Source organism: Odontesthes bonariensis, chromosome 22 (assembly GCF_027942865.1).
Source record: "Odontesthes bonariensis isolate fOdoBon6 chromosome 22, fOdoBon6.hap1, whole genome shotgun sequence".
Classification (NCBI taxonomy): Eukaryota; Metazoa; Chordata; class Actinopteri; order Atheriniformes; family Atherinopsidae; genus Odontesthes; species Odontesthes bonariensis.
In genome coordinates, this window is record NC_134527.1 from 20,251,483 (window position 1) to 20,267,068 (window position 15,586).

General features: G+C 37.9%; 1 protein-coding gene across 1 annotated transcript in view; it reads right to left on the reverse strand.

Moving 5' to 3' along the window:
- Positions 1 to 2,948: 2,948 nt before the first annotated feature.
- Positions 2,949 to 15,586, reverse strand: part of LOC142373353 (uncharacterized) — a 314,679-nt gene continuing 302,041 nt past the window's right edge. Inside the window, exon 4 of the mRNA XM_075456558.1 lies at positions 2,949 to 3,510. Coding sequence (XP_075312673.1) covers positions 2,949 to 3,510 — 562 coding nt within the window. The remainder of the gene's footprint in view (positions 3,511 to 15,586) is intronic.

Genomic DNA, 15,586 nt, shown 5'->3' on the forward strand with positions numbered 1-15,586 from the left:
TTTTCACAAACAGAATTTTCAGTTTCACAAATGGAAAATTATATATTTACAAATACACATATATTTGTAAAAACCAACACACAAGTTACAAATAGGAAATTTGTGGATAGCAAAACACGTGCGCAACTCAAGGCATATTTGTAGATAACATTTGTAGATAATTTCTGAGACGCATGTAAGCCCATACCTGTGAACCCTGCTCATGTACAGCCATACACATGAGTTTGTTGCCATGTTGAAGAGGCCACAAAGCTGTGGTGCGGGGCTGGAAACCAAAATCTGTGGAATCTCAGCCTCCCGGCGCTACAGGGCAGTTTCAGGCTTCAGAACAAACGTTTTAAAACAAGTCAGAAGCACATAGTTTTACAGTTCAAAACTTCCCTGGTGCTGCTTTAATTAATTTTGTAAAAACTGATTTTCTTAATTTGATTTGCAATTATTTTAGGCATTTAAATATTTTTTTAATAGACATAATTATTTGTAAAATACAAATGGCCAATGTTGTAATCAACTAATTGATACTGAGAAAACGAGCAAGGTTAATGTAATATGTACAGTGCATATGCATGTAGACACTGTTCCTCAGGGTAATACAGTTTTTTTCATTCGCTAACAAACGTCTGTCCAAACAGTTGTCACATTTTCAAAACTCTAAACACAATTAGCACAGCATCGGTATTTTGTGGCCATACCATTCACACATTTCATGTCGTTTCAACACAATATGCAGTCAAACACATTTCCTTAACAGACAAGCTATACCCCCCAACAAAATTATGGATTGTTTTTGTATTATTTACGAATGTTAACACACAACATCCCACAATAGCAAAAACAATATTCCAAACCTTAGATACAGTGTAAAAACCTCTGCTTCTGCAGTGATATCAGTCCATTGTACGCATCTTTCAACAAACCAACAGGTAAGTATTGCATTTTACATGGATTGTTTCTATTCCCACTTGACATGTCAATAAGGGCATACAGTAATGCATATGTTGATTTATTTTTTTGTTCCTCTAAAGAATACAACGTCTTCCTCCCTCTGGGGGAAGAGAAAAGCTTCTCAATAATGATCAAGAGCTTGCCATTGTAGAAATGGTTGTTACAAATAATGCAATAAAACTACATGAAATTCAAACTAGAATTATGGAGGACCATGAGATATTTGACAATATCGATAGCATCAGCCTCACAACCGTTACACGGACATTGTCCAAACACAGAGTGCGGATGAAGCAGCTCTACACTGTTCCCTTTGAGAGGAACAGTGAGAGAGTCAAGGCGCTACGACGACAATATATCCAGGTATAGTACTGTATATTCAATTCAATGTCCAGTTCTATAAGCTTTGCACTTTGCAAGTAGGTAACCTACACAGTAATAGGTTACAGTACAGTATGTTATACAGTAATGAGATTTACATGAACTTTGTTTCAGAGAGTTATGGAATTGGAGGCCAGCTAGGCCCCTCATGAATTCATATACATGGATGAGGCAGGATTCAATCTGGCCAAAAGGCGTCGACTTGGACGAAATGTAATTGGAAAAAGGGCCACAGTTGATGTGCCAGGTCAGAGAGGGACAAACATTACCATGTGTGCATCAATTGCAAATTCAGGATTACTCCTTCAGATGTCAGGTTGGACCCTACAATACCGAACGCCTCCTTGCCTTTCTCAATGATCTCCACCAGCGCCTGGTTCCAGAGCAGGATCAGCAGGGTGGAAACATCAGGACCTTTGTAATCACCTGGGACAATGTGGCTTTCCATAATTCGCAAGCAATAACAACATGGTTTGAAGTCCACCCAAGACTGGTACGTCTCTTCCTTCCACCCTATTCACCTTTCCTCAACCACATAGAGGAGTTCTGTTCTGCATGGAAGTGGAAGGTTTATGACCATCAGCCACATGACCAGATGTCCCTCCTTGAAGCCATGGATGCTGGCTGCAGGGACATCACAGTTGATGATTGCCAAGGGTGGATTCGACATACCAAGCGGTTTTATCCCAGGTGCATTGCCTTGGATAATATCAAATGTGATGTTGATGAAAACATGTGGCCTAACCCTGAAGATCACAGAGATTAGATACAGTAATTTTGTGCTTTTTTTTAGCCCCCCCCCTCCTTTTTTTATCTGGGCTTTTTGCTGTTGTTTTTTTTTTTTTATTCAGAATGCTCTTGTGTGTTTCATGGATATTTTGTTCACTGTAAGTGAACTGTTTTCTGTTCTATCATATTGTAAACAGTATTTCTACTGTACCTCCAGTAGTAAACAGTAAAGGAAAAAAAGAACTTATTTGCTTTTTACTGGAATGCCTTTGAATGTGAACATTACATGTGGACATACAGTTCCCAACCAAGAAATTTGGTGAAAAAACGGTGGATTTCATGTTTTGCATGCAAACACCTGTAAAACTGAAACATAAAAGTCTATGCAGTTTTTGTAATGTCAACAATAGCCAGTATTTTGAAACCTGGTGTACTTTGATTGACTGCATGTACCTTGTGAAGTGTAAACAAGTGTTATTCTTTGACAGAATAATTTCATTTTGAGTCAGATTTCCAGTGTTTTGGGAAAGTTAATGTGTGCAGAGAAAGATGTGTTCTATTTTGAAATAAAGAGTTATTATATATTTAACAAAATGTTTTTTTGAGAAGAAAATGATCCATTTGGCCAATTGTGTTTTGTAGGTGTGAGTCTGTGTTAAGAGTTTAGAAAAATTATCGGAAGTATGGGTGAGCGCTTGTTATCGATTGAAAAAAAACTGTAAAAGAAGCTGATGTTAACATGTTACCAAAAGCAACACTGAAACCAAGAATAGTTCTGTGTGTGTTTGCTACTAAACATTAGACAGCATTTGACAATTTAAGTTGCATGCAAACAAATGTTATAGAGACCGTGGCCTTTCACAAAGAATTTCTTTATTGCGTGTAACAGTAAGTTATAACACCAATTCTTTCATGTGAGTTTTCTGATGTTTTTTCAAATTCCCTGAAGTACGGAAAAGCCTCACACACTGCTCACAGAAGTAAGGCTTTTCTCCAGTGTGGATGCGCTGATGAATTCTCAAACTCCCTAACTCCCTGAAACTCTTCCCACACTGCTCACATGGGTAAGGCTTTTCTCCAGTGTGGATGCGCTGATGAATTCTCAAACTCCCTAACTCCCTGAAACTCTTCCCACACTGCTCACAGGCGTAACGCTTTTCTCCAGTGTGAATACGCTGATGATTTATCAAGCAGTGCTGCTGCCTGAAACTCTTCCCACACTGCTCACATGGGTAAGGCTTTTCTCCAGTGTGGATGTGCTGATGTCTTATCAAATTCCCTGACTGACTGAAAAGCATCCCACACTGCTCACATGGGTAAGGCTTTTCTCCAGTGTGGATGCGCTGATGAACTGTCAAACTCCCTGACTGACTGAAACGCCTCCCACACTGCTCACATAGGTAAGGCTTTTCTCCAGTGTGGATGCGCTGATGTATTTTCAAATGCCCTGACTCCCTGAAAAGCATCCCACACTGCTCACAGGCATAAGGCTTTTCTCCAGTGTGGATGCGCTGATGATTTATCAAATGCCCCCGTCTCTTGAAACTCTTCGCACACTCGGCACAGCAGTACGGCTTCCTCTCAGTGCGGGTTGGCTGATCCGGCACACATTCACTGACACCATCCTCGCCCTCTTCGCACGGTCTGTCCAGGTGTGTGCATTGTTTCTGTGAAGGAAAAGCAGGCAGAGATAGAGACAGTCACTACGGCGCACAAAGATGGTGAATGGAATCATTCTTCCAAACTACATGGGAGAAGCGGTCAAGATGCATGGCAGAAGTGAAAAATGAAGATTCTTTTGTTGGAATGTATCATTCAATTTTATCTTCCAGTTTCTTGGATCCCTGCCATGTTCTGTTAATATCTCTGATATCTTCTTGGGACTGGATTGGTGGAGGTTTTGACTTTGTCTTTTGGTTTATGTCTTGTTCTACTTTATAATCTATCATTGGGTGCTTGTTATGTTCTTTGCCTTTTCTCAGCTCCTGTTTGTCTCTGCTTTGGTTTTTGTATTATTTTGTGGAGCCTTATTTCTTGTTCAGTTTCTTATTTCTGCTCTCTTGTCCATTCAGTTTGGCCTGTTTTCCAGCCATGGTTCCTGGATGCCCTCAGTTGCCTTTGTCTTGTCATTCAATCACCATGTTTACGTGGTTACCTAGTTACCGATTTGTATTTTGCTGCTTTGTTTTTGTTTAATTTGCACATAAAGTTATTGTTTCGACATTAGTCTGTTTCCAGCCTGTTTGCATTTTTGTCCTCCTCTCAAACATGGACCATGGCAATATTTGTCTCTATCCACTATAAAAATGTCCCCGAGCATATGTTTTTAATTGTACTTGGTCAGAAAATGCCTCAAATATTTCCTAGCAATACATTTTAAACATAACTATTATCGCTGAAGGAGCAAAAGTATCAGTAAATCAAATTTGACGCAGAGAGACACATACAACTAACTCACCTCTGGCAGCAAAGTCATTTTGCTGCTATTGTCTCTCTCTTCCACGAGAAGTTTCTCCATCTGTGCATCAACTTTGGCTTTGTAGATGGAGAAAAAAAAATCAATAACAATAACAAGTTTAGGGATTATCTCCCTAAACATTGATAGATAATCATACCTTATTTGGAATTGTGTTTAGCTAAAATAGACAATCTTGGCACACTTAAGTGTTTGAACCATATTCAGATGAAAGGATATGGCCAACAATACAACAGGTATGATTATTCAGGTTACATTTGAGCATGGAAAAGATTTCTCACCCTTTATGATTGAGTGATGTCTGATTCTTCAGGTTTATAGACGTCTTCACACAGATCAGAGTCTCACAGGCTTCTCAGGTGCATTGTTCATTTCCACGGTAACCAAAAGTGAGTCCAGCTCAAAAAGTTCCAATTCCAAAAAGAGTTTTTGAAAATAAGCGTTTGGTTCATTGGAACACGTTGGTAACGATGCTAGCTCGCGGTTTGCTGTCACGGGAGTAACGAGTGACGACTGGAGGACGGTCTTTAGAAACTTCTTGCTCTTTGTTCCCGTGCCTGGAACAAGCATGTGATCAACAGGGAGTGCGTGATGTGATTTTTACTCGTTGGTGGAGCACACATTTTAAAGCCCGCCGAGCTCAGTGAGCTAGCTGTGTCTGTAAACAACGAGGTCCTCTCCACCTGGGGCTGTGCTGTGGCCTGCTAGGTCCTCTCCACCTGGGGCTGTGCTGTGGCCTGCTAGGTCCTCTCCACCTGGGACTGTGCTGTGGCCTGCTAGATCCTCTCCACCTGGGGCTGTGCTGTGGCCTGCTAGGTCCTCTCCACCTGGGACTGTGCTGTGGCTACGGAGTGCAGTGGACGCTTAGACATGGGGCCGAAGAAATACACCACAGCTATGGAGGAAGAATTTGAGGAAATAAAGAAACTTCTGAACTCTCTAACAAGTGAGGTAAATAAAATTTCAGATCAACAAGACACAATAATGAGTCTTACTCGTGAACTGAAAGAGTTGAAAATGGAAAATGAGAAAAAAGACAGGAGAATCAATGCTTTAGAATACCGTTTGGCAGATTTGGAGCAATACACACGCCTGAACGATCTCATCATATCTGGGATGGATATTAAGCCGCGCACATATGCAAATGTTGTTGCACAAAATCGGGAGCCGACAGAACAGGATCAGGAATCTGTTGAACAACAAGTTACTCGGTTCATGCAGAGCAAGGGGGTCAACTTTGAGAGTCATGACATAGAGGCATGCCATCTGCTGCCCCGGAAAGACAAGAAATTGAAGCCTGCTATTATTGTGAGGTTTGTGAATAGGAAGCAGAAAAATGCCATACTTAAACAAGGTAGGAAGCTCAGAGGAACAAATGTGTACATAAATGAACATTTAACACAGAAAAATGCCTTAATTGCCAAAGAAGCACGATATCTCCGCAAGCAGCAGAAGATCCAGGCAACATGGACATCGAATGGCAGAGTATTTATCAAGTTAAATGGAACTCCGGAGCAGGCAATGGTTTTCTGGATCAAGGATGAGAAGGATTTGGAGAAGTACAAGTAATATCAAAGAAGATCAGGTAATACTCATCTGTGTACATTCACTCAGTGACAATGAATCACAACTCATCCACTATTAAAGACAATAGATTAAATCATGTAGAGACTTTGGAACTAAATGAACTCCCAACCAGCAACCTGGATGAATATGACCCATACTGTGAAATAGACCCAGATAACATGTTTTTTGCAAATAATACTGTTGACTGTAAATATTATTCTGAAGAACAATACAATGCCATCAATACTGAAGGGAAACTCTCTATCATTCATTTCAACTGTAGAAGTATGTATGCAAACTTCTACAAAATCAAGGAATACTTACAGCAAACAAAACATAAATTTAGTGTAGTAGCAGTGTCCGAAACATGGTATAAAGAAGAAAAAGGTGGTAATTTCACAATAGAAGGTTATGACTTCAATTATGTCAATAGAGCTAACAAAATGGGTGGCGGGGTTGCAATATATGTTCTTAAAACAATTAAATTCAAGATTATTGAAAAAATGTCATTAGTAAATGATCTCCTTGAATGTATATCTATAGAAATAGACTGTGGAAAGAAAAAGAATGTTATTATCAGCTGTGTTTATAGATCCCCAGGTTCTAGTATTGAACAATTTAATGAGTGGATTGAGAATATGTTTTTATCCACAAATAAGATATTATTTATATGTGGTGACTTCAATATAGACCTCCTGAATCCGAATAAGCATGTTGGAACAGAAGAATTTGTCAATAAAATGTTTAGCATGAGTTTATTCCCAACTATCACCTGCCCAAGTAGAATTACCACGCATAGTGCAACACTTATTGATAACATTTTTACAAATAAAATTGAATTTACCAAAATTAGTGGTTTGCTAATATGTGATGTATCAGATCACTTACCTGTTTTTGCACTGTATGATGACAACTATGTAAACCCCAATAAAATGCAAAATCCTACTTATAAACGAGTTAGAACAGATGAGATGATTAACAACCTGTATTGTGATCTTGTAAGTCAGGAGTAGAGGAATGTTTTCACGGAACGGAATGTGGACATGGCTTACAATAATTTTTTGGAAACATTCTGCTCCTTATACAATAAATGTTGCCCTGTGCGCCAAGGCAAAATGACTAAAGTCAATATAAAAAGCCCCTGGTTAACTAAGGGCATACAAAATGCAAGTAAAAAGAAAAATAATTTGTATAGACAATTTATAAAATTAAGGACTGATGAAGCAAAAAATCGTTACACAAAATACAAAAATAAGCTGACAAACATAATTAGAAGGTGCAAGAGACAATACTACACTGATGTATTAAATGAAAATAAAAATAATATCAAAGAGGTCTGGAACATCCTAAACAAGTTATTAAAAGGTGATAGTAAAACTGATTCATATCCACAATATTTTATTGATGATAAAAATGAATTCTCAGATCAGATTGACATTGTGAACAAATTCAATGACTTTTTTGTGAATGTTGGCCCGGACTTGGCAGGAAATATTCCAGATGTCAAGGATATAAATGACTCACCTATTGTTAGAAATACAAAGTCCATATTCCTTTCAGATGTGAGTGAAGCAGAAATTAAAACTATAGTACACAAATGCAAAAGTAAATCATCCACTGATTGTTATGGAATAGATATGATTATTGTAAAGAAAGTTATTGATGCCATTCTGAAGCCCTTGTGTTATATATGTAATTTGTCATTACAGACTGGAATATTTCCCAACAAAATGAAAACAGCTAAAGTAATACCCATATTCAAAAATGGAAACAAACACATCTTCACAAACTACAGACCTGTCTCTCTACTTCCCCAATTCTCTAAAATCTTAGAAAAACTTTTTAATAAAAGGTTAGAACAATTTGTTGATAAGTGTAGTATAATAAATGATGGTCAATATGGTTTTAGATCCAACCATTCAACAACATTAGCAGTATTAGAAGCAGTAGAGGAAATTACAAATTCATTAGACAGTAAAAAATTTGCAGCTGGAATATTTATTGACTTAAAAAAAGCATTTGATACCATCAATCATTCAATTTTATTGAAAAAAGGGGAGTGGCTTGGGATTGGGTAAAGAGTTATTTATCAGAGAGAAAACAGTTTGTTAAGATGGGTGAGTATGAGTCAGAGCATCGAGATATTGTCTGTAGAGTTCCTCAAGGATCTATAATTGGTCCAAAATTATTCATTTTATACATAAATGACATTTTTAGTGTATCCAAAGCAATAAATAAGATATTATTTGCAGACGATACAAATATATTTTTTTCCCATGAGAATTATAAAGCGCTAATGAATATTGCAAACCAGGAAATGGAAAAAATTAAAATATGGATGGACCTGAACAAATTATCTTTAAATTTAGATAAAACTAAAGTAATTATATTTGGAAATTGTAAAAACACAGAATTGGGAATAAAAGTAAATGGTGTTATAGTTGAAAATGTTTCAGAAAACAAATTTTTAGGAATGATAATTGACAGTAAACTAAATTGGAAGGCTCATATCAGCCACATACAAAATAAAGTTTCAAAAAACATTTCAATAATCAATAAAATAAAATATGTATTGGATTATAAAGCTCTCTATCTGTTGTATAGTTGTCTTGTGCTGCCTTATCTAACGTATGGTATTGAAATCTGGGGTAATAACTACAAAAGCTCCTTAAATTTACTCTGGAAATTGCAAAAAAGGGCTATCAGAACCATACACAAAGCTGGATTTTATGATCACACACACACATTATTTCTGCAATCTAAACAATTCAAATTGCTGGATTTGGTAAACTTTTATACAGCTCAATTATTGTACAAAGCCAGCATGAATAATCTGCCAGATAATATTCAAACACTCTTTAAATTGAGACATGGAGAACATCACCTAAGAGGATGTAAAATATTTAAAGTGCCAGCGGTGAGAACCACCAGAAAAAGCATGTGTGTGTCTGTGATTGGGGTTCGGCTCTGGAATGGGTTGAAGGAACAATTTAAGCAGTGTATGTCTATTCATCAGTTCAAGGCCAGATATAAAGTGGAAGTAATGAAAAAATACAAAACTGAAGAAATTTTGTAATGTATATTCACGGGCTATTATGTTATCATCTTATAAATTGTGATTAAATAATAAATAATAACATCAAATAAGAGATGAGAACATATGTGTAGTAATATGTTAAAATTGAGTTGAAAGTTAAAAACTATGCCAATGTATGTAAGACGCATCCTTATAAATTACAATTTTTGAATGGGGGTGGGAGAAAATAAGTATTTTTTACTTCATCTCACTCCCTTTCGAGCTAGTATTGATTTATGTTATCTTTGTTCTATATGAATATATAAATTGATATGTATTATGGAAATGGATTTATTTTGTAATCTGCCTGAAAATAAGCTCGAAATAAACACTCAATCAATCAATCAATTCTTTCAATAACTGCACTGTCCAAGAAGCCCTGATCAGCAGAGTTGCCATGTCAGGCTGACGGCATTATGTCAAAGGTTTCACTGTAAAACACACATCTGTACATTTGTCTTTGCATCGAATCAAAGAGAATTTATTTATTTTTTTGTAGCATATTCTTGGGCAAGCAGTCCGTTCCCACAACCTAAACTTGGTCTTAACATGTCAACAGTCAGTTTAGATACGTCTTCACACTTCATGTTTTTCACTCAGGATACAATCTCATGCACAAACACACAAAAATAAAAAAAATTCACTAATTTTACTGGTCTCGCAGTTGGTATTGTGGGATTACCCAACAGTGAACTGAGTCACGACTGATCAATGGCGGATATCTGGTTGGCAGCCATGTATGCAATGATGAGTTAGAAACACTGATGTTCTTTGGCTGGGAAAATAGTGATATATATAGTAATACTGAAACAGTGATAGAAAATAGTAACAGACCATTGGTTGATGTAATGCAACAGCTATGAGTTTTTGTTGGGGTTCAATAGAGTTACATGTGGAAAATCGGTGCTTCTATGGCCCCATCCAAAGTAGGTCTTAGCTTAGCTTCTTTGGAGAATTTTCTCCTTGCTTCTCCAAACTGACAGCACTCTGAACACTGTTTATGACAGCCAAGCACTGACTACTCATAAGTACTTCCGACTACCCCATTTCCAAAATACTAAACAATCCTTTAAATGTCATGTTTGGAATTGCTTTTCACAGCTACATCCTGCTACAATGCCGCAGGTATCATCATTATGCAGTGTGACTACATCAAGCATGATCTTAGTAGCCAAGCTTAGCCAAGCTCATTCGATCCTTTTCAAACAGTGAATTTATAATCTAGAGGATTTCACACAATGGGTAGCTGCCTCTCGTTACGAACAGATGTTTTCTTTAAAGGCTTTGTTTGGTGTGGGGTGATACTAGCGTGTCTACAAAGATGTGCTATTTATGATCACCATTAAAACCTTACAATTCATGTTTCTGTTACTGATACTGTTACTGTAGTGTCTGTATATTGATAAAGTAATATCAATCTAAAAGCATAACTGGAATGCATGACAGTTTAATCCTCAAACTCCATCAGTATGTCCAGAGCAAAGACGTAACCAACACTCATACTTACCCGGCAGGGTGAACATACAACTCAGAAATACCACAGATTTCACCCCTTCCCGCTCCTTCAACTGTCCTCTGATTTTCTGCTGTTTGTTTCCATGCAACTCTCACATATATTTTTCTACACTTTTTCGCATCTTTAATTTATTTCCTCATGCATAGCTGAAGCATGCTGAGCAGTCGTTGGCTTCCTATCCAGAAGGGAGCCAAGCATGGCTGCAGGCTCAACAATTTCATTCTTATGTCTTTTCAGTGTCTGAGCATAAAACTGATATAATCGACTATTCTGGCAGTAAATAAAGTGATGATTAATTCATATCCTCAGCGCTTGATGCTGGATAAAAGAGGAAGTTTACAGGATCTTTATTGAGGATAGCAGCATGGGAGCTGTATGAAAGGCAGCTGTTGAAGGCAAGAAAATAACTATGTGACTGCAGTAGTTGAAGGAGGAATTAAGTGATTGGGTAAGTTTGAGGGCTGCAAAGAGAGAATGAAAGCAGAAGAAATAGTGGGAAAGATGCAAAAATCCTGTTTCGATAAGCAGGAGGCCAATCTCAATTGACATATGGAGCAGTGTGGAGGAGCTCCTTCAGAACCGGCCTTATCTGCAAAAAGACTCCTCTTCAGCATGATTGAATGACTAATCTCCTGTTCTGACAGCGTGGCAAGGCTGAAAGTACATAAAGACACAGAGCCTGAAAAGATGGAAGGAGCTGGTTGACCTGGGAACACTGCAGGGCATTTAGCCTCAGGATAAAGGCAAAGAGTCAGAAAGACCTAAGAAGAGTTGAGGATGAAAAAAGAGAAGAAATCATAGAATGTAGTGAATTAACTTGCTGAGCATGTGTCATACAAAAACAATGCATGTTAAAAAGTGGAGAAAAGAAGAATACCAAAAGGAACAGTGCTACATGATATCATACAAAGGTTGTTAATTTCCCCAGTCAGAATATGGATAAGTGAACATGAATCTTCAGTCATTTGTCACGCAAATTTCCCCAAGGAGAGTCACTTGCAGCATGCTTGAACTCTCCATCCCCACCACTGCCCGCCACTGATTTTCTCATTTAGACCTCCACAAGTAATTAGAGTTCATTATGAACATTCCTGATGCAATTATTTAGCTAATGGATTCTAATTAAAAACCTGCAGTCAACTTCCCCCATTGTTTTTGCCCCCTAAAACGGTACATGGTACCTGTTAGTATCAAGACCTTTAAACCTCTGGAGGAGGAACAGAAACAAGGATAATAATCAGATGGAAAATATGTCTCCAACTGCTTTATTTAGTTGTTTTTGCTGTAATATAGCCATTAGTATGGGAGCAAAGTGCATGCACATTTCAATAATGGACCTAAAATCAAAGATAGATGTGGCCACTGGGTTGAGTTGTGTAGCAAGTGAGGAAGCTCCTTAAAGACCAATACCAGTGACTGTTTCTATGTGTTGGCTCCAACAAACTTTCATTCAAGATGCACCAACTATTCTAATGGGATACTAATTCCGACAGTTTTTTAAAACATTAGTCATTACCTGGTGTCATTAGCTAGCTGGACTCTGGTCAGTGAGCTGGTGGTAATATATCCCATATCAAATAAATGTAAGGCCCCTGTAACTACTTCTCACGTAGTTTATGGTTTTGAATGGTTTCATAGCATAAAACAAGTCAGAGCCACTATTATGATTCCCTCATGGCAGATTTAAAAAAAGTTAAATGAAACCCTTACTTTTCCACTGTCCTTCATAAGAATATAATTAACTTCAAATGACCTCTATAAGAGGAATGATATTTTAAGGGACACCCCTCCTGGGCTGCACGGTGGTATGGTGGTTAGCACCGTCGTCTCGCAGCAAGAAGGGTCCTGGTTTGAATCCCGGCAGGGGCCTTTCTGTGTGGAGTTTGCATGTTCTTCCCGCGTATGTGTGGGTTCTCTCCGGGGTGCTCTGGCTTCCTCCCATGGACCAATAATTGTCTCTAAATTGGATGGTTGTTTGTCTCATTTGTCTCTACGTGGCCCTGTGAAGGACTGGCACCTGTCCAGGGTGTACCACCCCACCCCCGCGACCCTAACTTGGATTAAGCGGGTATAGAAAATCGATGGGACTCCCCCGCCCTTTTCTTTTAAGTTAAAGTAGGATACTTAAAATTTAAGAATGTCCATTTATAGTCAATGTGCAAATAAATCCCACAGCACCGTGTCCCACTCTTGTATCAATCCAAGTTTGTCAGGTTCTTAAAGTATGCCACCCGTCTCTGAATAAAATCTAAATCTAATCTAAATCTTACCTCTGTTAATCATAATGACGTGCAACTGTTGTTCTATTTTTCCCATTAAAAAATAAATAAAAATCAGGAAACTATGGGGCATCTTAATGATGCTATTTCTGAAATTAATGCTGTATCATGCAGGTCAAACAAGGTGGCAGTTTTGACTGTATGCATGCATACTGAAACGTGATAAGGGGGCTAAATTTCAGAAAACATTAGCATGTTACTAAGACATCATTAGGGAAATAAACATCTCTATACTATTAAACCCAACCATAAAAACAAGATGAGTGACATACAAACCAAAACGGCTGTGACTGGGGACTTACATCATGTTCCTCCTAGATCCCAAGGCAAAAGAGCAATGTTTTATCTGTGGTTTAAGCTATTCCTTGTGGAGAGATAAGGAGCTGTGTGGTGATGCATGTTTATCACCTTTTGATTTGAGCTCATTCACATTCAGTAGTTTCGCTACAAAGCCAGCCATTCAAGCAAGACTTTTTGTACAACCCTTGCAGCTCTTTGATATAATCAGATACAGATGATAAAAATGAGTGTTGACTCCAAGAAAGGAGCAACATTAAATGATCAGAAAAAAAAGGCTCGTTTTGCCATTTCTTGAAAGATAAATGGGTAAATATGTTTGAATAATTTTCTTTTACTATTGTTTTAAATGTCTAATACATCTGTTCAAATCAAATCAAATCAAATTTATTTGTATAGCACATTTCATGTACAAACAGTTCAAAGTGCTTTACATAAAATAAAAGCATTGCAGCAGGGAGTGCAAGAAGCATTAAAAATACATAAAATAATATAAAGAGAAACAAATAAAATCATTTAAATGAATTAAAATCAGGCAACAGTCTAGATAAGTTAAAAGATATTTCATGCATAGACACATGAGAAAAGAAATGTTTTTAACCTGGATTTAAAAATGTCTACATTTGGTGAAAGTTTAATCTCCAGTGGCAGTTTGTTCCACTTGTTTGCAGCATAACAGCTAAATGCTGCTTCTCCATGTTTAGTCTGGACTCTGGACTGGACCAGCTGACCTGAGTCCTTGGATCTAAGAGCTCTGCTGGGTTTATATTCTCTGAACATATCACAGATGTATTTTGGGCCTAAACCATTCTGGGATTTGTAAACCATCAGCAGGCTTTTAAAATCTATTCTGTGACTGACTGGAAGCCAGTGTAAAGATTTTAAAACTGGTGTGATGTGTTCAGATCTCTTAGTCCGGGTTAAAACTCTAGCAGCAGCGTTCTGGATGAGCTGCAGATGTTTAATGCTCTTTTTGGGAAGTCCAGTTAAAAGAGCGTTACAGTAATCGAGTCTACTGGAGATGAATGCATGGATGAGTTTCTCCTGGTCTTTTTGGGAGAGGAAACCTTTAATTCTGTTGATATTTCTGAGGTGGTAAAAAGCTGCCTTGGTGACAGCTTTGATGTGGCTGCTGAAAGTCAGATCTGAGTCTATCAACACTCCGAGGTTACGAGCTTGGTCAGTGATTATAAGGTCCCGAGTCTCAAGATATTTACCAACGCTGACCCTCTTCTCTTTGCTACCAAACAGAATGATCTCAGTTTTGTCTTCATTTAATTGTAGAAAATTCTCTCTCATCCAGGTGTTTACTTCCTCCAGACACTGACACAGTACGTCTGCTGGGCTGCAGTCGTCCGGTGACAGAGACACATAAAGTTGTGTATCGTCTGCATAACTGTGATAATTGATGTTAAAATTCTGCAATATCTGACCCAAAGGGAGCATATACAAGTTAAACAGAAGAGGTCCAAGAATTGACCCCTGGGGGACTCCACAAGTCATGGCCACTCGCTCAGATTCATAGCTGCCAATAGTAACAAAATAACTCCGGCCTTCTAAGTAGGACCTGAACCAGTTAAGGACCGCTCCAGAAAGTCCAACCCAGTTTTAGATGAGGCATCATTTCCTTTTAATGTAGATGAAAGTGTCCAAAAATTATTAACAAGTTTTATCGGTTCTTTCACACCTCTACTTTTACTATCCTACTCAGTGAAAAGATGGGCAAAATTATTCAGCACTCAACCTTCGGTATTGTTTCCCTCTGAGATACAAAGTGCAGCTGAACATCTCAAAAGCACCACAAGGCTTAGAGATGATCATAGTAATGTTTCTAGTGTGCATGCGACGTGCATAAAGAGCATCCCGTCTAAAAACACTTTTCGAAAAGGATTGTAAAGGAAAAACATGGTTACTGTGCAGAAAAGAAAATGTTTTGACCACTTGCAAAAGTATGTTTTTGTCTCCATCAAAGTTGATTGAAATACGAATGAAACAAGTTGAATAAGAGTGAAATACATGATATCAAAAATGTAATATCTTTAACAGCATGCTTGATATCTTGATCTTTTCTCAGGAGAAATCATGTTATTCTGGCCGCCTCTGGGTATAAAATTCACACTACGGTCAGTGCGTTCATGTAAATGGGATTTAATCAACTACAACTCATTTGTCTTCAGTAAAAACGTGGCAGCCATTTTACATAACAAATGCCACAGTTATCAAGTGTCAACTGAAGAGTAAAAATGTAATTTGAAACATTCACAATAACTAGATATGAGGGCCATCTGTGCAGGATTAGTTGTTGACAATTGTGGAAGATA